This window comes from Orcinus orca, chromosome 13 (assembly GCF_937001465.1).
Source record: "Orcinus orca chromosome 13, mOrcOrc1.1, whole genome shotgun sequence".
NCBI lineage: Eukaryota > Metazoa > Chordata > Mammalia > Artiodactyla > Delphinidae > Orcinus > Orcinus orca.
The window spans coordinates 54,571,961-54,593,701 of NC_064571.1; the positions used below are offsets into that span (position 1 = coordinate 54,571,961).

The following is a 21,741-nucleotide window of genomic DNA, read 5'->3' on the forward strand; positions in this document are numbered from 1 at the left end:
GAGTAGGTCTTAGGAAATGTCTTTACATACTCACTCCCTAAGGCACTTTTTTTTTTTTTTTTTTTGCAGTACGAGGGCCTCTCACTGTTGTGGCCTCCCCTGTTGTGGAGCACAGGCTCCAGATGCGCAGGCTCAGCGGCCATGGCTCACGGGCCCAGCCACTCTGCGGCATGTGGGATCTTCCCGGACCGGGGCACGAACCCGTGTCCCCTGCATCGGCAGGCGGACTCTCAACCACTGCGCCACCAGGGAAGCCCCCTAAGGCACATTTTATAAAAATCCTTTTTATCTCTAGCATTGACAGCCCACTCTCCCCATAGCCTTTTAACCATGGCTTCTGGATAGTGCGGTTTTGGTGTGAAGGGTCCAGGCACACAAAGGGATTTGCCCTGGGCCCAGCACCCCACTAAGAATGGCCCTGAGACCATGTATGGGGTACCCCTTCTACACTGCTCCTTCCTACGATAAGATAGAGGACTGTAGGAAACATTCAAGGAACTTGAATAAAAATATAAATAATAAGAAAACAAGTCATGTGGCTAACCAGCTTCCGTCTGCAGCTGCGGTTGAGTTTTCCAGCCATTTAACCCAACTGGAACCCTCAGTGGCTGTAAAGTAGTAATTATTTATCTCTGTCTCTCAGAGAAGAAACAGACTGAAATGGCGTGAAGCCACCTGCCTAACTAAGGTTCCAGGGTGGGCAGGCGGCAGACCCAGAACTGCAGACAAGGTCCATGCTCCTGCCACCCTGGACACGGCCTCCGGTCCCCGTCCCTCGGCGCAGGATTGGCACAAACACTGCTCCATTCGTTCAAGTTCCCACTCTGACTCCCTCGTCTCGTGGGAACCAGGGCACAAGCCAATGCAAGAACTGACCTTGCCAACACAGCCCGGAGTGTGTCATTGTGGTTTCTCTCTAAGAAGAATAGAGAAGTGGTAAATGTTTCTCACGTTTTCCTCTGGTCTCGTCCCACATTCTGTGTTTGCTCGTGCCAGAGCTTGAAAATTCAACAGCAAAGAGGGTAGAGGGGGGAAGAAGGCAGGGTGGAGTGGGAGGGGCAGTTTACTACCATTTACTGCAAGGCTAGTCTCCTACTCTTCACTTCTTAAAGTAGTAATAGGAGTCATAGTAACAATAGTAGCAACATTAATAATGATGACAGTTAACAACTACTGGTTGAGAGCTGTGTGCCATGCATTAACACATAACAACTCTTTTAATCATTTAAACAGCCCAGTGAAATAGGTATTACCATATTTCTCCAATTCTAAGACATTTTTAAAAATCACCTTTTAGGGAATTCCCTGGCGGCCCAGTGGTTAGGACTGGGCGCTTTCACTGCCAGGGCTGGGTTCAGTCCCTGGTTGGGGAACTAAGATCCCACAAGCAGCGCAGCACCGTGCCTAAAAATAAATAAATAAATAAAATCACATTTTAACATTTTATAATCCATGGTAATATGTCATATTATAATGGCTGGTGAAATTTTTTTTTAATCTCGTAGTAGTACATAAAATTAGGGTGCATTTTACAGGTGAAGCAAGTAGAATGGAGAAAAACTAAGCGATGTACCCGGGGCCCTACTGCTAGTAGGTAGCAGAGCCTGGATTAAGACACAAGTAGCCCAGAGTCCACCTGTTTGTTTGTCTGTTTGTTTTGCAACCTCAGGCATCCTGTAAGCATCTCCCCATAGGTCTGCCTATCAGGAACCGGGCTCATGCTGACTGCATACTCGGTAAAATAGGATATATATTTCTTTCATTCATACTGATTTTGTTTTAACTTGTACACATAACCATGATTCTGTCTCTCACAGAATACTCTGAATTTAGAAACTGCCTGAAGAAAAACAGAAGCCCAATTAAACCTGGGTGAGCCTGTGGTAAGAAACAGGCATCAGAGATATGTTCCAAGAAAAAATCCACCCCTGTGGCTGCTTTGTAATTCTTTTGGGCTTATGTTACATTTGCCTTCTGGCCTCAGTTTCCCCAACTGTAAAATAAGGGGCCCGCACCAATCCCAAACTTTTTTTGATGGTGCATCCTTAGCATTTTAAACATTTGAGCACAATGTCTTCAATATATGTATCCCCTTTTTATTTACAAAGAGTGAAGTGTACTTGGATGTGTACGTATGTGTGTGTACAGTTCTATGAGTTTTAACGCATGTATAGATTTATAAAACCACCACCCTAATCAATACAGAACAGTTCCATCACACACACCCCAAATTCCCTTATTTTAACATAGGTGAAATTCTGCCCCTCATGCCTGGCAACCACTGGTTTGGTCTTCATCTCAGTAGTGAATTGTACACTTTAAAATGATTAAAATGGTGAATTTTATGTAATGTGAATCTTATCTTAATAAAATAATCTGTCTTAAATGAGTTCATCATATTTGTGAGGATCTATTTCTAGAATCTTATTTTGTTCCATTGATCTATGTGTCTAAACTTTCACCAGGACCACACTGTCTGGATTATTTAGCTTTAGGATAAGTTTTGAAATTGAGTAATGTGAGTACTCGAACTCTTGTTTTTCTTTTTCGAAATTATTTTGGTTATTTTAGGTTCTTTGCCTTTCCACATATATTTTAGAATTGGCTTGCCTCTATCTACCAAAAATCCTGCTGAGATTTTGATTGTTATTCCATTAAATCTATAAAATCAATTGGGCCTTGTAGAATTGCCATTAATATGTAGGACATTCAGTTAAATTTGAATTTAAGATAAAAATAAATTAATATTTAACATCATAGCATTCCAAATATTGCATGGGACATAATTATACAAAAAATTATTCATTATTTATCTGAAATTCAAATTTAACTTGGCAGCCTGTAATTTTTTTCCTAAATTTGGCAACTGTAGTTGGGGGAGAATTAACACTTAACTATCTGAGTGTTCTAATTTATGAACATAGTATTTTTCTTTATTTATTTAGGGCTTCTTTGATTTCCTTCATCAGTGTTTTGTAGTTTTTATAGTTTTTAGCATATAGGTCTTACACATGTTTTCTTAGATTTATACCTAGGTGTCATTTTGGGGGGCCTAATATAAATGGTATTTTAGAAGATTTAAGTTTTCAGTTGTTCATCGCTAGTATATAGAAATACTATTGCTTTTTGTATGTTGGCTTTGTATTCTACAACCTTGCGCTACTCAACTATTAGTTTTAGAAACTTTTTTTTGTAAATTCCTTGGACCTTCCTATGTAAGCAGTCATATCAGTTGCAAGTAGGGACACTTTTATTTCTTCCTTTCCTTTTTTTCTTGCCTTATTGCACTGACCAAGACTTCAAGTACAATGCTGAATAGGGATCATACGAATGGACATCCTTGCCTTTTTCCTGATCTTGAGGAAGAGGTTGGTTTTTGTAGATACAGTTTATTAGGTTAAGGATGTGTCCTTACATTCCTAGTTTTATGAGACTTTTTTTTTTTTGTCATGAATGGATGGGAATTTGTCAAATGCTTTTTCTGCTTCAATTAATATGATAATTTTTTTCTTTAGTCTGTTAATGTAGTGTACTACATAGATTGATTTTCAAATGCTGAATCAGCCTTGTTTTGGTCATCATGTATTTTTTTTAATATATTGCTAAATTTCATTTGTTAATATTTTGTTAAGGATTTTCACTTCTATATTCATGAAGGATATCAGTCTGTAGTTTGCTTTCTATTCTCATTTTCTAATTTAAGCATTTAGTGCTAAAAATTTCCCTCTAAGCATTATTTTAGCTGTATCCCATAAATTGACATGTGTATTTTCATTTTCATTTAGTTCAAAAGACCTTCTAATTTACCTTGAGATTTCCTCTTTGATTGCTTTCAAGACTAGATAATTTCTATTAACCTATCTCCAAGTTCACTGACTCTGGTCATTTCCACTCTGCAACTGATCCTCTGAAGTGATTTTAAAATTTTGCTTATTGCGTTTTTCAGTTCTAAAAACTCTACTTGGTTCTTTTTCAATGCTTCCATTTTTCTTCTGAGACTTTTTATCGTTCCATTTGTTTCAAGAGTATTCACACTTACTTACTGGAGCATGGTTATAGAAGTTCCTTTAAAGTCTGATCATTTCAACATCTGTATTTTCTAGAAATTTGTGTCTGTTGATTGTCTTTTCCTTTGTTAGTTATTGAGCTGTTCCTGGTTCTTCATTAGTTGAGTACTTTTGGATTGGATCCTAAATGTTTAAATTGACATTTAAAATATCATAAGAATTCTGTGTCTCATTTAAATCCCATGGAGAATATCAACTTTTTGTTTGCCTGTTTGTTTTAACAGGCAATAAGCCTTTTAAGTTCAGACTGCAGGGTCTAATTTGCCTCCTATGAGCTATGATTTCAATGTCCAACTTTCAAAGACTTTGCTGTGCTATTCAGATCTGTTGCACATCAGTGCCATCCAGTGACCAGTCTGAGATGTGTCTGGGTGATCTCCTCTATAGTTCAGTTCTTTAAGTCTTTGGTATGAATTTAGGATCATAGCCATGCACGTGCAGCTCAGGTGTGAGCCCAAAAATTGATACATACTTTATAGAATCCCTTTCCTGAGCTGCCTCTTGTCTAGTTTCCAAGGCTCCCCTTTCCTGGTCTTCTGATTAGAAATCCAAAGTTTTAATTTCCCTGTTCTGCCATTTACTTCCTGCAAGTGAGTCTACCTCTGGGGCCAAACAGCAGGAGAATATATAGAGAAAAAAAGCAATGGGGATTCTCCCTATATTTTTAGGATCACATTCCAATTGTGAGAGATGAGCAATCCCCTCCCTCTAGGTTTTAGGTGCCTATTGGCAGCCACTGCCATTACTGCCCAGATGTTATCCATCCATCACAGGACTGTAGTTTTATGTCTGGGGCTTGCCTGGGGCTCGAATGGGAAAGAAAGTTAAAAAAGAAAAAAAAAAAAGGTTGGGAGATTTTCTCAGATCTCTGTATCCCATAGGGCACCACTTCCTGCTCCTCAAACTTCCTAATCTTAGAGGAAAAGCTTTCAGCCTTTTACCTTTGAGTATAATGTCAGCTGTGGGGTTGTCACATATGGCCTTTATTATGTTGAAGTACATTCCTTCTATACCCAATTTATTGAGAGTTTTTAATCATGAAAGGAGGTTGTATTTTGTCAAACGCTTTTTCGGCATCTACTGAGATGATCATATAATTTTTATCTTTCATTATCTTAATGTGTTGTATCACATTTACTGATTTGCATATGTTGAACCATTCTTAAATCCCGGGGATAAATCCCACTTGGTTGTGCTGTATGATCCTTTTAATGTGTTATTGAATTTGGTTTGTTACTATTTTATTGAGAATTTTTACACCTATATACATCAGGGATACTGGCCTATAGTTTTCTTTCCTTGTAGTGTCCTTACCTGGCTTTGGTATCAGAGTGGCCTCGTAAAATGAGTTTGGAAGTGTTCCTACCTCTTTAGTTTTTTGGAAGAGTTTGACAAAGATTGATGTTAATTCTTCTTTAAATGTTTGGTAGAATTCACTAGGGATACCATCTGGTCCTTGGTTTTTCTTTGTTGGGGCGGTTTTGATTACTGATTAAATTTCCTTATTCATTATTGGTTTGCTCAGATTTTCTATTTTCTCATGATTCAGTCTTGGTAGGTTGTATGTTTCTAGAAATTTATTCATTTCTTCTAGATTGTCCAATTTGTTGGTGTATAATTATTCATAGTAGTCTCTTATGATTCTTTCTGTTTCTGTGGTATCAATTGTAACGTTTCTTCTTTTATTTCTGATTTTATTTATTTGAATCTTCTTTTTTTCTTAGTCTAGCTATAGGTTTGTCAATTTTCTTTATCTTTTCAGAAAAACGACTCTTAGTTTTGTTGAGTTTCCTTAAAACAGCTATTTTGAATTCTTTGTTGGGTAAATTGTAGATCTCCATGTCAATGTGGTCAGTTACTAGAAAATTATCGTGGTCCTTTGGTGGTGTCGTTTCCTTGATTTTTCATGTTCTGTGAAGTTTTGCATCACTGTCTTGGCATTTGAAGTAGCAGTCACCTCCTCCAGTCTTTACTAACCTCTCCAACGTGTCCAAACTTGCATTTTCTTTGCTCCAACAGTGTGCTGGAACACCTCCACTGGAAATCTGGACTTCCACAAAGCCTCTCTCATCCACGGGTGATTGTCTAAGGCAATGTTTCCCAGGGGCTCTCAGTCCATGGTCAGGAAGGGCGGAGTCTGTTCATGGCTTTGAGGTCTGTATGCTTATTACTTGATGCACAGGTGGGCAAGAATACTCCCAGGCCCCTTGGCATGACACTGGATTCCACAGCTCCCACAGGCACTTTTGTCCATGGATGGATGCCAAATTGTTGCTGTTGAGGGGTGGGACACGACGAGGGACATCTTATTCAGCTTTGATGCTGATGTCACCCTGCTGGAAGATTTTTGCACACAGAAGCTAGGTCCGCCTCAGACTCCTCTAGTCCAGACAAAAACACCTCAAGTACATTCCACACATGACAGGGCTTAAAACCCTAGGGACCTCCTGGTTGTCCTTCTTGGGACACACTTAGGTTTTTCAGTGTCCCTTAAAGTTATGTATTAGTCATCTATTGCCATGAAACTAATTACCCTAAAACTTAGTTGATGCTTTAACTGTGTATTATTTTATATCATTTCTGAGTGTACAACTCGGTGATTTTTTTTAGTATATTCACAAGGTTGTGCAACCATCACTACAATGTAATTCCAGAACACTTTCATCAGTCCAAAAAGAAAGAGTCAGGAATCCACAAATAGCTTAGGTGGGTTGTCCTGGCTCTGGGTCTCCCATGAGGTCCCAGTCAAGAGTCAGTCATTTGCAGGTTTGACTGGAACAGGAGGATCTGCTTCTAAGAAGGCCCATTCACATGCTTGGCAAGTCACTGCTGGTTTTTGGCAGGAGGCCTGAGTTCCTGGGGGCTTTAGCTCCTCACCATGTGGAACTCTCCATAGGGCTGCTTGAGCGTCCTCGAAATATGGCAGTTTGCTTCCCCCAGAGGTAGTGATCCAAAAGAGAGAGCAAGAGGGAAGCCATAACATGTTTTATGTCCTAATATCAGAATTACACACTATTACTTCCTCCTTATTCTATAGAAGCCAGTTACAAAGCACAGCCTACACTCAAGGAGGGAAGTTTAGTTTCACCTTTTGAAGGGGGCTGCATCAAAGAGCTTGCGGACATAATCTAAAACCATCAGTGTGGTTTTCAGAACTGGCCATGATGGCCAAGATGAAGTATGATTAGTGTAGTTGGCTGTCAGGCTATCACCTTCCTTGATCTGGACTTTAATCTTTTCTTAACACAAGTATGGTGCAGTGGTCAGGTACATAGTTCCCAAAGTCAAATTAACTGGGTTCAAAGCTTGGCCCTCCCCTTCCTAGTTGGGTGACCTCAGGCAAGTCACTTAACCTCAGATTCCTTTTCTGTAAAATGAAGATAATGACAGCCACTTACAGAGTTGTTCTGATGATCCTGGAAATGCTTGGCCTAATTCTCAATATGTTCTCAGTAAGCATTAACAAAACTCAAGATGGCGTACTCTCTTAAGCAGCCATTTCAGTCTGTTGATTCAATTAAGAGCTCACAGCCAACTCAGAATTGCTGTTTTGTTTTCACCTTATTAAACTATGAAGTCTGGTCTCTCATACTGATTTTCTGTAAATAACTTTTTTTTTTTTTTTTTTTTTTTGCGGTACACGGGCCTCTCACTGTTGTGGCCTCTCCCGTTGCGGAGCACAGGCTCCGGACGCGCAGGCTCAGCGGCCATGGCTCATGGGCCCAGCTGCTCTGCGGCATGTGGGATCTTCCCAGACCGGGGCACGAACCCGTGTCCCCTGCATCGGCAGGTGGACTCTCAACCACTGCGCCACCAGGGAAGCCCCTGTAAATAACTTTTTAATTAATTTTTATATTAAGATGTAACTCACATGCCATAAAATTTACCAGTTTCAAATGTACAACTCAGTGGTATGTAGTTTATTCACAAGATTGCATAGCTATCACCACAATCTAATCCCAGAACACTTTCATTATCCTCCAAAGAAACCTCATACCTATTAGCAGGCATTCCCCAATGCCCCCTACCACACCCCCTGCCAATCACTAATCTACTTTTTGTCTCTATGGATTTGCCTAGTCCAGACATTTCATATAAATGGAATCACATAATATGTGGCCTTTTGTGTTTGTTTTCTTTCACTGAGGATAATGTTTTTAAGGTTCATCCATATTGTAGCATGTATCAGTATTTCATTCCTTTTAGTGGCTGAATAATATTCCATTGTGTGGACATACTACCCAATCATCAATTGATAAGACAGTTGGGTTGTTTCCCTTTTCTGCTTTTGCAAATGCTGCTATGAATGTTCATGTACAAGTTTTCGTATGAACACATTTTCATTTCCCACGGGTGTATATCAAGGGGTGGAATTGCTGGGTCATATGGCAGCTCTATGTTTAACTTTTTGAGGAGCCATCAAAGTGTTTTCGACAGCATCTGCACCAATTTTTACATTTCCACCAGCAACATAATTTCTCCACATCATAAATGACTTTTTTTTTTTTACAATCAAAGTAGAGGTGTTCAAGATCAACTTTATTAAATTTCCTTTTATTGATTTCAGGCACATTTTCAGTAATTTGAGGTGATTTTGAACACTGGTTTTCCCATTTTCCCAATCTTATGTTTTTATTTGATTTATTGATCAACGTGTTGCATAGAAATGTCAGCCTGATTGGAACTAGATGGGAACCTAATCCATATTTGTTCATCACTTCCATAAAGATATCATGAAAAACATCAGACATTTTGCTTACATCAAAAAACTCTTGATCTTTCAAATTTTCTACATTAGAGTGATAATATATAGTTATATGTAATATAGTTATAACCAGATTATAGTTAAAATGTAATTTACAGAAAGGAATTTAGTAATCAATAAATGAAGTCTCCTTATTTTAGATAAGGAAAAACAAAATGTGTGACTTTTCCAAGGTTACTAGGTAGCATCTGAGTCATAACTTGACTCCAGTTCCATTTTTTACCTTGTTGTCCTTTGTAGTGTGTCACTCAGAGCACAAGTGAAGGGAATGTTCCCTGACTGTTGGCAGGGCAGTCGTTTAGTATGCTGGCAAAGCAAGCTTCTCTTCAGTTCCTTCCCCCTCACCATAGCCACAACCTAGCCATGGCATAACATTTCTAGTGAACCTATTCTGGTTCCTTTTAATCACCTCTTTTTTTTTCAATTAAAATAAGCATGACATTTTAACTTTTTAAGTGCTAATAAACTGTATTTTTAATAATGTATTTTAAAACTTATGAATGGGAAAATTTGCTAGTCTGTATTTCCTATAATTTTCACTTTTGTACAAATCTTTCACCACATCTTCAGTCACCTCTTCCTTCATTATTTCACAAAAATTCCCCCAAGTGATTTTGTCATGTCTGTGTGTTTTAGTGCTGTGGTTTGTATTTGTTCGGGTTCAGAGGCTTTAACTCCTATAAACTATCTAGACATCATCTTACTATTCTTTTTTCTTTCATGGCAAACTTGAGCCCTTTTTTCATGATATCTATCCTACACTTTCCAATATGAATATCTTTATCCTTGGAGAAGAAACAAGCGAAATAAGGGTTATTATGGTTTTTTCTTTCAGTCATCTGCAGTTTATTCACTATCTTTTCCAAAGAGTGTCCTATTCCTTCCTTTTTCACTTTCTGTCATAGAACATACTCGTTAAAGTCCTCTTTTCACAGTTCTCCCACATAAAAAAGGAGGAGGAAATACCTTATGTACTGATACGAAATAAGCTCCAGGATGTATTGTTGAGTGAAGCAAGCATAATACACAATCATAAACATAGGCTACAATCTTTTGTGTAAAATTTGAAAAAAAGAATATAAGTCATACTTCATTGATTCTAAAATGCACATATTTTCACACTTTGAATGTCTCCGAAACTAGAATTCATTGTATAATAGAGGCAAATCACAGTTTAATTGACAGTGCTTTTTTAAAAATTTCTTTTGTAGTAGTATAACATACTATAATTATAGTATATGTATAATACATACCATATAATACAACACACCATATAATATATATAGTATATGTATATTAATAATATATAAACATAATAATGGCACATCTTCCAATCAATGGGATCCTAGGTTTGCTAAAGTATATTATTTCATTTGATTGCATATGCAAAGAATTTTCTCTAGGAGAATTTGCAAGAAACTGGTAAAAAAGATCACTCAAAGGGAGGGGAACAAAGTGACTGGGAAGCAGAGGTGACGATTTCTGTTGCATTCCCTTTTGTATCCTTCACATTTTGAATCATAATTATATTAATAAATGAAACATTTGAACAATAATTCAAATTCAAAAAGTGCAACTGGACATGAGTCCTCCTGATACCACTACTTCTGTGCAGATTTGTACATGGTTTTGTGATTGTTCTTAGTAATGGCTGTGCCATCACGTGCCCCAATCTCAACCCAAGTCCAGCATTGTGCCTGGCTGGGCACTAACTCCAACTGACATTGTCCCTTTCTCCCAAGTTTTCTGTTACTTGTAAATAATCAAGCAGATTTTTATTAGTTAAAATTAAGTTCACTATAGCTGTTCGCCTCATTGCTTCCTTCACATTTCTACTGATGAAATTGTTCTATAAGGCAAAGCATAAATATATCAGATGCTCTTCTTTTATAAGACATGACTTTCAGCAGAATCATCTAGCAGTATCTAGGGAGGGTGGGGTGAGAAACGTCTTGAAAAGTAAAAAAAAAAAAAAACAAACAGTTTAATTGGCACCAAAGCACTTGGCAACCATTGGGTTACCAAGATAGCTCATACATAGTGTTTGCTAAATAAACCAGGAGGCAGCTGCAATGCATGACTCTAAGATGCTGGCAGTTATGTGTGTCACTAAAACAGCATTGCTGATTCATTTCTGTTGATGATGATATTTAGAAATGGAAGTAGCCACTTCCCAGACCACTCTGAATGTTTTATACACACAAAAGTAGTATTAAATCTCAAGTAAGCAAAATCAATCCCAGCAATTCCAGATGGCAAAGAATAGTTACCAAGTAGGGCCAAGCTGAGATCTCAGGCCTATTCCAAAAAGAACTCAAAAAGTTCAATACAGAATAGAGGCAGAATTTTCAGGGCCAGAGCTTTCAAGTTTGACATAGATAGGATCCAACCAGTGCTGGTTGGGTGTGGATAACAACAGGTTCCAGGGTGATTACCATCAATTCTTGTTGGCATTTATGGTTCCCTCTCATCAACAGGCAGGTTTGAGGTAAAGAAAGCTTAAAGGCCCAGCAGTAAAATGAACAATTTTCAGGGATTTGTGTGCTGGGGTACAGAAACAATACTTCCTAGAATTAGGACAGACTTACTTTTACATAAATTTACTTTTTAATAAGGTTGATTATTTAACATGCAACTGACATAAAACAGTTCCATCTGATGAGAACTCAAGATCTACTCTATTAGTAACTTTCAAATATACAATATAATATTGTTTACTACAGTCATTATGTTGTACATTACATTCCTAGAACTTATTTGTCTTATAACTGGACGTTTTTGCTATATTATGAAATAGTTGGGACATTATTTTCAATATATCTTTGAATATGCACTCTTACTTGACCAGACTCAGTCTCTCTGGAATCCAGTTCATCCAGTTTATTTACCAGGAGGTTATTTAAAATATTTACAGCATGAAAAAAATATTTCAGGGTAATTGCTATACAGCAATAGATAAATAATATATAAGGGTTTAGTTGAAGTAGGTATAAAACTATTTTGCATAAAACTACTCTTTTAGTTCGTGATACATTTATTTAATAGTGCTCTGTAATTTGGGGTGAGTTTGGGTGAATGCTCTAAGCTTCAGTTTTATCACCTTAAAATGGGGATAAATATATCATCTATCTGCCTCAAAAACTATTTTAAAAACAAAACAAAAAAGTATATAATTACCATAATTATCTTACAAATATTAAGCAATCTGTAAGTATAAGTTATTTTCAGTTAATAAACTATACCATCATAGTCAGTGTGGCTAGCAGGAACTATCTGGTCTACCTTTTGGAAGGTGGCGTTTAAGGTTAAGCACCATAAAACACTGTAGAAACCCTACTGCTACAGCTCAGTCCTCTAAGCTTTCTAAATCAAGTACATGGTAAGAATTAGGCCAGTTTTTCCAGTAATGTATAAACACCCCATCAGAATCATCCAGTGTACTGAGATACATGTAGATGCCATGGTAAACTCATTCAGTTGGGATTTTGGGTGCTAGGGGCTGGAAATTAGCATTTAAAAAGAAGTTCTGCTGGTGATTCTTATGTGCATTAAAATTTGAGAAGTACTAGCTAATGATTTCTAGAAACAGGCCTCAAAGTTATAGGAATTATAGATCTGGGTCTCCTAACTAACAAAAGCTCATGGCAGGGACTTCCCTGGTGGCGCAGTGGTTAAGAATCCGTGTGCCAATGCAGGGGACACGGGTTCGAGCCCTGGTCCGGAAAGATCCCACATGCTGCAGAGCAACTAAGCCTGTGTGCCACAACTACGGAGCCTGCGCTCTAGAGCCTGAGAGCCACAACTACTGAGCCTGCGAGCCACAACTACTGAAGGCCACGTGCCTAGAGCCTGTGCTCCACAACAAAAGAAGCCACTGCAATGAGAAGCCTGTGCATTGCAATGAAGAGTAGCCCTAGCTAGCTGCAACTAGAGAAAGCATGCGTGCAGCAATGAAGATAAACACAGCCATAAATAAATAAATAAATAAATGTTTTTAAAAAAAGCTCATGGCAGAAAGTTATGAAAGGCCCTTATATATGCCACACCTACTTCTGCTAAACTCTCTTTCAGAAACCAACAGGAGTTTCTTGGTAAACTCTTTGGATTTTCTTATACTCAGGTCATGGTCCAGTCTAAACAAAATACCCACTTCTGTATGAACATTATGGTTTAGCTAACTTTCCACATAATTTGCTAAAAGCTTGTGCATGCCACTTTCTCAATTTTAAAGCATTCCTTTAGGGTGACAAATGCTGAGGGTATTTTAAGCTCATACTTTTATCATCCTTCACTGTGAAGTTAGGCCATTTTTCTACAAAGAATGTTTTCTGTCTGTGGTAATGGTCGTTTCAGGAAAATTCATGCATGTAAAAAGGTTGGTGGTTTTGATACCATCTGTTAGCTAGCCTCTTGAAGGACACTTGGCTGTGGTAGAGTTTTCTTCATAGTCAGAGGAGGAATCATTTTTCTGTGTGCTATTATGATGGCAGTTGCCTGTAATAACTCAAAACTCTTAAAGCCAAGTGTCATATTTAATAAAGAACTAGTATCCACAACATATAAAGAACTCTCATAATTCAACAATCAAAAAATCCAACTAAAAAATGTCAAAATATTTGAACAGACACTTCATCAAAGAGGATACGTGAGTGGCAAATAACTAAACATTAGTCATTAAGGAAATGCAAATTAAAATTCTAATCAGATACTCCTACACACCTATTAAATGGCAAAAATCAAACAAACAGACAAATAGACAAACCTGACAATATCAAGTCCCTGTGAGGATGAGCATTTGGAACTCTCATGCATTGCTGGTGGGAATGCAAAATGGTACAGCCACTTTTGAAAACAATTTAGTAGTTTCTTATAAAACTAAACACTCACCATGTGACTCAGCAATCCTGTTCCTAGGTATTTATTTACCAAGAGAAATGAAAACACACGTCCACACAAAAACTTGTCCGTGAGTTTTCATAGAAGCATTGTTAACAAGAGCCAAAAAGTGGAAAGAAAACACCTAGATGTCCATCAGTTGCGGAATGGCTAAACAAACATTCACACAATGGAATGCTAACTGGCAATAGAAAGAAACAAACTACTGAAACATGCAACAACATGGATTCATCTAAAATGCCTTCTACTAAGTGGAAAAAAAAAAAAGACTCAAATGGCTACATAGTGTGTGATTTTGTTTACATGATAATCTGGAAAAGATGGAATTATTGGGACAGAGAACAATGAATGGTTGCCAGGGGGCTGGCATAGGGGAGGAGGTTGACTACACAGGGGCATTTTTTTTTTTCCTTAGGTGATGGAAATGTTTTATATTTTGATTGTGGTTGTGTTCCATGCCTGTATGTGTTTGTCAGAATAAAAAAGTTGAGTTTTACTCTATGTAAATTATACTCAATAAACTTGACTTAAAAACATGAGTACACACAAACTTGGACATAGACTGATTTGACACGTGATGCTTTTCTAAATTTGAATTCCAGCTAGTGTGTGAAGCTCCTAGTATTAAAACGCTGACTATAGGGTTCTGGATGAGTGTTTCAAACAAGCACCTTGCAGATAGTTCCAGTTTATTAAGCTGGAAGACGGGACTCAAAGTACTGCAAACAAACTACTAGTTCTGATGTATAGAGTCTTCAGACATGGCTCCCTGTGGTGATGAACAAAATAAATCTGGTCCCACTATACTGCCTTCCATTCCTTCCCTGCAACTCAACCAGCCATGCCATCATTAGGATCTCCTAATGAGCTCTCTGGGGTGTCTATGCCTGGATCTCAGGCCATTCAATGGATATTGTAGGCCTTTGAAGTGGTCCCTGGACACTTACTTGAGGATGAGACACTCACCAGGAGAAAATTTTGCAATATGTCTGCTCATGAGTGCAACTGATTGAGTGCCAGTGATTGAGCCAGTGACTTCGCCAGGCAGATGATAAGTGGAACAGTGGGCCATGCAATAGATACAGTGGTTTGTCGACAATTCAGACTTTTTTCCCCCTTAACATTGCTTTTAATTACATTCATTACAAAAATCCTTTGAGGATTTGTAAAAGATTAAGTGGACAAAACACTGAAAATTTCAGTTTTCAGCGAAAGATTAAAATTATATTCTAGCTTGATATGTAAATCCCACAATTTTACTTCATGTAAGATAAATTTAAATGTGTATAATCCTTTTGAATGATGCATGAATATCCATTTCCTTGAAAAATCTGTACAATTAATTTCCTCACGCTTAACTGATGCCTTCTCAAGATCCATTCAATATTTTTTCAAAACTCAGGATTTTAATCCCTTGAATCTTTTTTCTTTTACACAAAAGACTGACAAACTCACTCTGGGTTAGAGCATTGTCCTCAGTACTAGACTAGCACTCCGGAATTATGCTGCTGTTCCTAGCCAGAATGAAAGAGCAACAGGGAAGTCTAAGTTTGGGAACTCGTCTACCAGCCCAGTCCACCTCACTTGACAAGAAACCCCTTTCTCATTTGGGAAACAGAGGCAGTCCCCTCTCTGCTTCCCAGTGTCTTAGATTTTGCAGAAAATCCTCCATATTCCTGGCTGAGTTATTGAGGGAAGCTCATTGAAGCCAATGAGTTGTAGTGTTTAGGAATGAGAGCTTCTGATAGTGGGAAAGTGGATGGGCAGGAGGTAACACACACATTTATGAAATAGGGCTCAGTTTCAATTTGTACATCCTCTAATCTGAAACAGACTTTTTTGCCTTTGCTAAGTGATTGACTCTTAAGTGACAAAATGTTTGAATTTCCAAAAGTACACTTGATTTTTAAAATGGTAACCCCCCCTTCTGTGTGGCAGGAGCTTTAGATTACTTTTCTAGTACAAGGAAGGATTTCTCTTTACTCCAGGCACATTCTTGGGTCCAAGAGCTAGTCTACTATTTTATTGGGTACGTATTATTTGTAACGTATTATTAGACACTGTGTGGGTGGAAGGAGAAATTGGAGACGGGGAGACTAAAATGATTAAGACTTAGTTCCAGGACTTAGATCCAAATATCTTACAATTTAGTGGGTGAAACAGTTGCATCTATATTAAAAATTTTTGTTCTCATGGAAAGTAAATTAGTTTGAAGTCAATAGGGAAAATGGCCTTGCTATGTTTTAGGTGGGTGGATAGTACTTTATTTAGTACATTTAGAGATTCAATGGTTCTTGAGCATCTCAAGGATTTTGAGTCTTACACTGGCCACCATCATGGAGAAAGAAAAGAACTTGCTTCAAGTTGGTGGTAGTAAATGGATGTCTTTAAGAGTTCTAGATTTGGAGTAAGGCAGATCACTGGGTTTGAATCCCAGATCTGCAATTTAATAGTTGATGTGACTTTGGAAGAGTTATTTAACTTATCTATACCTTGGCCTTCTCATTTCATAAAAAGAGGATAATAGCAACATCTCACTGAGCTGATATGAGTTAAATACACAAATACATGTAAAAACATTAATTTAGCACCTGGCACGTGGTAGATGAGGAATGACTGTAAGTTATTACTATTATTATTACAGTAATACATACCAATGAATAGCATACAAAGAGCTATTTGCTTTGGAGCAATAAAATAAATAACCTCCAAGAAAATCCAAAACATGTTTTCATTACTCCCAAACTCTACTGCATTAGTCTCAGGCTGGTGTTCAGATTATTCCAGGCTGTAAGTCTAAACCCATGAATTTCTCAGAATTCAGCACTTAAGATCCAAAGGTAAACAAGAGGCTGGGCAAGGTTCTAGAGAGAAAAGACAGTTTTTGCCGTGGAGTCTGGTTTATACCTAGTGATTACAAATTTCCCTTGACATATTTTAGTGGGAGTAGCTTTCTTGCAAAATTCTAAGGGAAATATGTTCTGGACAAACTTACTTGCCTTTGGAGTAGGTCACTACCTACATTAATTTTGGAAGATACTGCCCTAGCTTTTATTTTCCCCAGGTGTCTGATGTCTAAAACCTCACCAGGTTATTTACTTTAGCTTACTAATCTTTTTTCTTCCCCAGTTGAAAGACAATTCTCCCTGGTAGAGGAGAGGGGAATCAAGGTCCAACACTACGCTGGCCAGGCCCTACTCTTGTTCTCACTGGTAATGTGGCTACTCCCATGTACAACCTAGTCCTTGAATCTAGACTGTCTTGTCTGAGTCTCTGTCTCTTGTGGCTGTATCTAGTCCCCAGTCTTATTTGAAAATTCCTTCAGGACAGGAATTTTGTCAAAAGATTTTGTAGAATATTGGTTAAACTTTACCCACCTGTACCTTAAACCTACGTAGCACACTTCGACATCAAAAGTAGGTGAATGATAAATTGTAAATTGTTGTTGTTGATTATTATGACCTGGTTTCACTTCCCCATATCCTGAACTATAATGTGTTCTCTAGAATTCCTTCAGAACTAGAAATTGTGGAGCAGACTGATTGCAGCAGAGTTGCAGATCTACTGCAACCATTGCAAAACGCAACATAAGGCTGCAAATTAAGAAAGAAAAAACAAATCCCTAATCAATCTCAGAAATGGATCCTTATCACCAAGGATCTTAGATATAGACAAAGAGACCTTAATAAGGTTAAGGGGTCCTGTTTTCCTCCCCATTGCAAAAATTAGCCAATAAAATTTATGTTCATTGTGGGTGAATCTGTAGCACCCAAAGGGCCATTTCAATAGCTTGCTCAGCTCTTCAGCACTTAAGAGTTCCTGGAAATGATTCAGTAGCATGGAAAGCTGCTCTTTAGAGTCTTCTAAGACGAATCCATGGGGTTTTGATTTGCTAAATTCTAATCTAGACTAACAGCAGCCTTATTTCCCTAATTTTACAATCTAATTTCTTTGGCGCTTAGAGTTTAATGTACTTTGTAAAAAACACAACACCAAAAAACAAGTCATTTTTCATTTCTAATGAGAACTGATTTTGAGAAAATATATTAAAGGGAAAGTGAAAGAAGAATTGTTTGGGAGACCTTTATAATAGCTTTTAAGTTCCGTTAGTGAAAAAAAGTGGGGCTTTGAGTATGGAAGTGGGGTTGAGATACTTGGCCTCATCAAGATAATAAGTAGGGGCTATTTTTGTTTTCTGGGAAGGGAAATGGAACTGCTGGATATGGAGGATAGCTCACCTAGGTTACTAGGTTATCAGGACTTAAGACACAGCACTTTTCAAGAATCTAAAAATGAAATGGATTTTTCCATTCTTGCCCCAAAAGGTTAGGTAACTGGGACCTGCATTTGCCTCAAGTAAATTAATTCAGTGAATATTCACCACTAATATGTGCGGGGTACCTTGTCAGGTAAGGAGTGAGATGGAGGGGTAGGCCGTGGAAATAAATCCGAAGACATAAAGTATTTGCCCAGAGCACGAGTAAGTTCCTGAGAAAACCGGGTTTCCCAATCACTGTGTTTGGCAGTGTACCAAGCTGCCTGAGATTCCTTTTTTTTTTTCTTTTGTCCTACCTGGTCACGTGGAGATCTTTCTTGTGATTTGGAGTGTTTGAGCTGTTTTGCCAGCGTTCAGCAGGTATTCTGTGAGAATTGTTTCAGATGCAGATGTATTTTTGATGTACCCGTGAGAGGAGGTGATCTCCCCTGTCCTTCTATTCCGACATCTTGATGGAAGCCTCCCCCAAGCTGCCTGAGAGACCAACGTAAGACAATAATGACTCTAGGGCTAAACTCTCCCATAAACCTCAGGGGCTGCGTGAGGGCTTAACAGAAGAGGCAAAACTGGGATAGTTCCATAAGCCTCGAGCAAACCTTTACCTCAGGGTTTAGGAAACACCCTTAGGGAAGTTAATTACTGACATTTAAGATTGACGTTAGAATAAAGCTTGATTGTTTTTCGTCTTTCCACATTTGCAAATTACAAATAATGCAATAAACAGAAACATTCTTGATTAAACTTAAAAGAGAAGAAAATACAAGCAAAGCGGATTAACAGAAGATAAAGAAATAAAACTGGGAAGCCGTCGACCTTTTCAAGAACCTCACGACCCCCTCCGCCGGATGTGGGTAAATGGAGCTCCGCCCCCAGCCGACGAGCGGGTCCCACGGGATCCTCGCTCTAGTTCCGCCTCCGCTTGGCTCGGCTCCACCCCTCTCCGGGAGCTGCGCGCCTATGCGGCGAGTCAGGGAAAAACCAGGCGGGACTTCCGGCGTTTGAAAAACTTCCGGCGGGAACCGGAAGATGTGGTCGCACACACAGAATCCCGGGCCTTCTGACACGCCGGGCGGGAAGGTGAGCTGAGCGTCCGCCTTGGCGGTCTTCCTGCGGGCTCGCGGGAGCCCGCCGTCCGGGCTCCGGTATTTTTGGGGCCATTAAGAAAATTCTGAGCGCTCATTTGGGAAATAACATCCCTTTTTAAAGTGAGAAGTTTCATTACAGTTTACTGTCTGCAGTCTGTATCTCATACCGTACCCTCGAAAACCCCTCCTACCTGCTGCGTGTCACCTGGCGCGTCTTCTCAGACAAGCTCTTAGCGCAAAGGGGCAGACGTGGGAAAGCCCGGGCAGACCTAGATTGTTTTCAAACCTCAAATCGGAGATGGGGGAGGAAGCGCCCTTTTCACTATCAGATCATGGCCCTGGCAGAATCAGCTGCATCCTCAGTAGTGTGCCTGGCGCGTAGGAGGTACTGAATAACTGTAGAGGAAAGGAACGAATGGGAACACTCCAGGCACCTCTTCTCGAGCCTCCCATTCGCCAGCATGTCATAAATATAATGTATGTGCAATGGGAAACGAGCCTAGGCTTTGTGTTTGGGGCTCTGGGTTCTGGTCCTTATGCCACATAGATCTTCCCTTTGAGTAAACCATATCACTTCACTGGATCTCAGACTTCTTATTCATAAAAGAGAATAGCAGGACTGTCTGATTTCTGAGGCTCTTTCCAGCTCTAGTATTTTATTTTTATTACTAAGTTAGGGATCTGTGCTGACATTCCAAGGACTTTTGTTGGTACACAGGGAAACTTCTTTAGGTGCCTCTTAAAAAGTTGTTCCCCCTGTTTTCCTTTAAGTTATCTAATTGTTGTTTTTACAATTTTAATGTAATATTTGTGTGTGTGCAGGTCTTTCCAGCCTCTCCTCCGCTTTTCACTTGCCCTGGCTTGGTGCCTCCTCTCAGTGACATCATAGCAACCTCCAAGTTATTGATTCTGAGTCAGCTTTCGTACCCACAGAGATAAGAGAGCTTGGAGGAGTGAAAATCTCAAGCCACTAACAATAGGGATGTTCTCTTGTACCATCACTTTTTCAAGAAAGCAATGAGTGCCATGTGTGATGTTGCCTAATAGTGCTGGGGAAAAAAATGTATATTCCTGTGTAGAGACTATTTATATATATATATTCTTATGTTCATTTGAAAATAGTTATAGAGCAGCTATTAAGTGCCAGGCTCCATGTGATACAGAAGTGAAAAAGACAAATGTGGTTTCTTCAAACTTTGTGGTGCTTACCGCCATGAAGTAAACGTGGGGAATGCAGACAATAAACAAGGATAATTATAGATTATGTTACATAGTACTGTATAAAGGAAATAAATAGTGTCCTATAATAATACTTTATCTGAGAAATGCATGTTAGGCCTAAAATATTGAGATCTAAGCGCTGAGAAGGAGCCAGCCTATTGATGAGCAGGGGGAATAGTGCTCCCGGCAGAGGGAACCTGGGGTGGGGAAGGATCACGCTTGTTACACGGACTGAAAGAATGTTGTGACTATGGCTGAGGAGCTACAGGGAGTGGTAAATGTGGTTAGAAAGGTAGGCAGTGGTCACTTCTTCAAGGCGTTCTAGAAGGCTGTGGTAAAAAATATGATTTGACTCTTAGATGGAGGATGGAATAGGAAGTCATTGAATGGTTTTAAAGCATTTTCTAAATGTTAGATTGAATGGGTTTGTGGAGGATGAGTTTTAGGAGCAGGAGTGGAAGCAGGGAGGCCAGTTAAGAGGCTATTACAGTAGTCCAGGTGAGAAGCGTTTGGGACTGAAGCCTCACTGGAGATCATCAAGATTTAAGATACATTTTGGAGGCAGAATTTATGTGACTTACTTACAGACTGGATGTGGGAGATGAAAGAAATAACAGATTTGCAAGGTTTTGGTTTAGCAAGTGAAACTTTAGAGGATGATGGTTATGTTCAGTATCTTGATGGTGGAGATAAGTATACATATGTCAAAACTTATCAAATCTGTACACTTTAAACACAAATAATTTATTGTATGTCAGTTATAGCTCAATGAAACTGTTAAAATTTTAACAACGTTCTAACTTAGCAAAGAACCATTCATCTTAGGTGGATGGTGGTGCCATGTACAAAGATGGGAAAGACTGAGATCCGAATGGGTTTTAGGACAAGGAATAGTTTATCAGGAGTTCCATTGTGGATATGTTAAATTTGGGATAACTGTGAAACATCTAGATAGTTTCATAGGCAGGCAGTTTATTATGTAAATCTGAATCTCAGAGGTAAGATTTGTGATGGAGGTATTAGGTTTGTTAGTATGTAGGTGATACAAGTATTTAAAACCATGCAAATGGATTAAATTTTGGTTAATCTACAAATCCTATGATAGGAAATAAGAGAACATGGGAGGATTGGAGATGGACACTTCCCAGAACATTGGTGGTAAAACTGGAGTATGGATACCCCTGGGAGTATACATACCCCTGGGAGTATACCTAGATAGGTACACAGTTTTTAAGAAAGAATTTCTAAGTCCTTACCTTCTGTATATACTCTTTCTAAAACTGATTTGCCAGAAATAGGCCTATGTGTTCATGCATATTCTCCTTTCCCACCTCCTTTTTCAAATTCATATTGTTTTTTTCTACTTGTCAAAAGACAAGTTCACCTCTTAATGGCAGCATTGCCTCCAGAGTGCCTGATAAAGGAGCATTT

The 21,741-nt window shown here is 38.8% G+C and overlaps 1 protein-coding gene and 2 long non-coding RNA genes across 8 annotated transcripts in view; 2 read left to right on the forward strand and 1 right to left on the reverse strand.

Moving 5' to 3' along the window:
* LOC125960908 (uncharacterized) overlaps positions 1-18,956 on the reverse strand; it is a 29,415-nt gene extending 10,459 nt beyond the window's left edge. Inside the window, exons 1-2 of the long non-coding RNA XR_007471070.1 lie at positions 18,818-18,956; positions 18,301-18,478 (exon numbers count right to left, since the gene is read on the reverse strand). This is a non-coding gene — a long non-coding RNA (uncharacterized LOC125960908). The remainder of the gene's footprint in view (positions 1-18,300; positions 18,479-18,817) is intronic.
* Positions 1-21,741, forward strand: part of LOC125960907 (uncharacterized) — an 840,695-nt gene that overhangs the window by 559,506 nt on the left and 259,448 nt on the right. The gene's annotated exons all lie outside the window — the stretch shown is intronic.
* The window catches only part of SRBD1 (S1 RNA binding domain 1), a 231,045-nt gene continuing 228,315 nt past the window's right edge, over positions 19,012-21,741 (forward strand). For 4 of the 6 annotated variants that reach the window (XM_033419145.2, XM_033419146.2, XM_033419147.2 and 1 more), the window contains exon 1: positions 19,012-19,081. In XM_033419145.2, the coding sequence (XP_033275036.1) occupies positions 19,031-19,081 (51 nt within the window). In that variant the 5' untranslated portion in view covers positions 19,012-19,030. Of the gene's footprint in view, positions 19,082-19,455; positions 19,475-19,547; positions 19,567-21,741 lie in introns of those variants that run through there. The other 2 variants (XM_049696370.1, XM_033419148.2) reach the window with 2 other exon arrangements.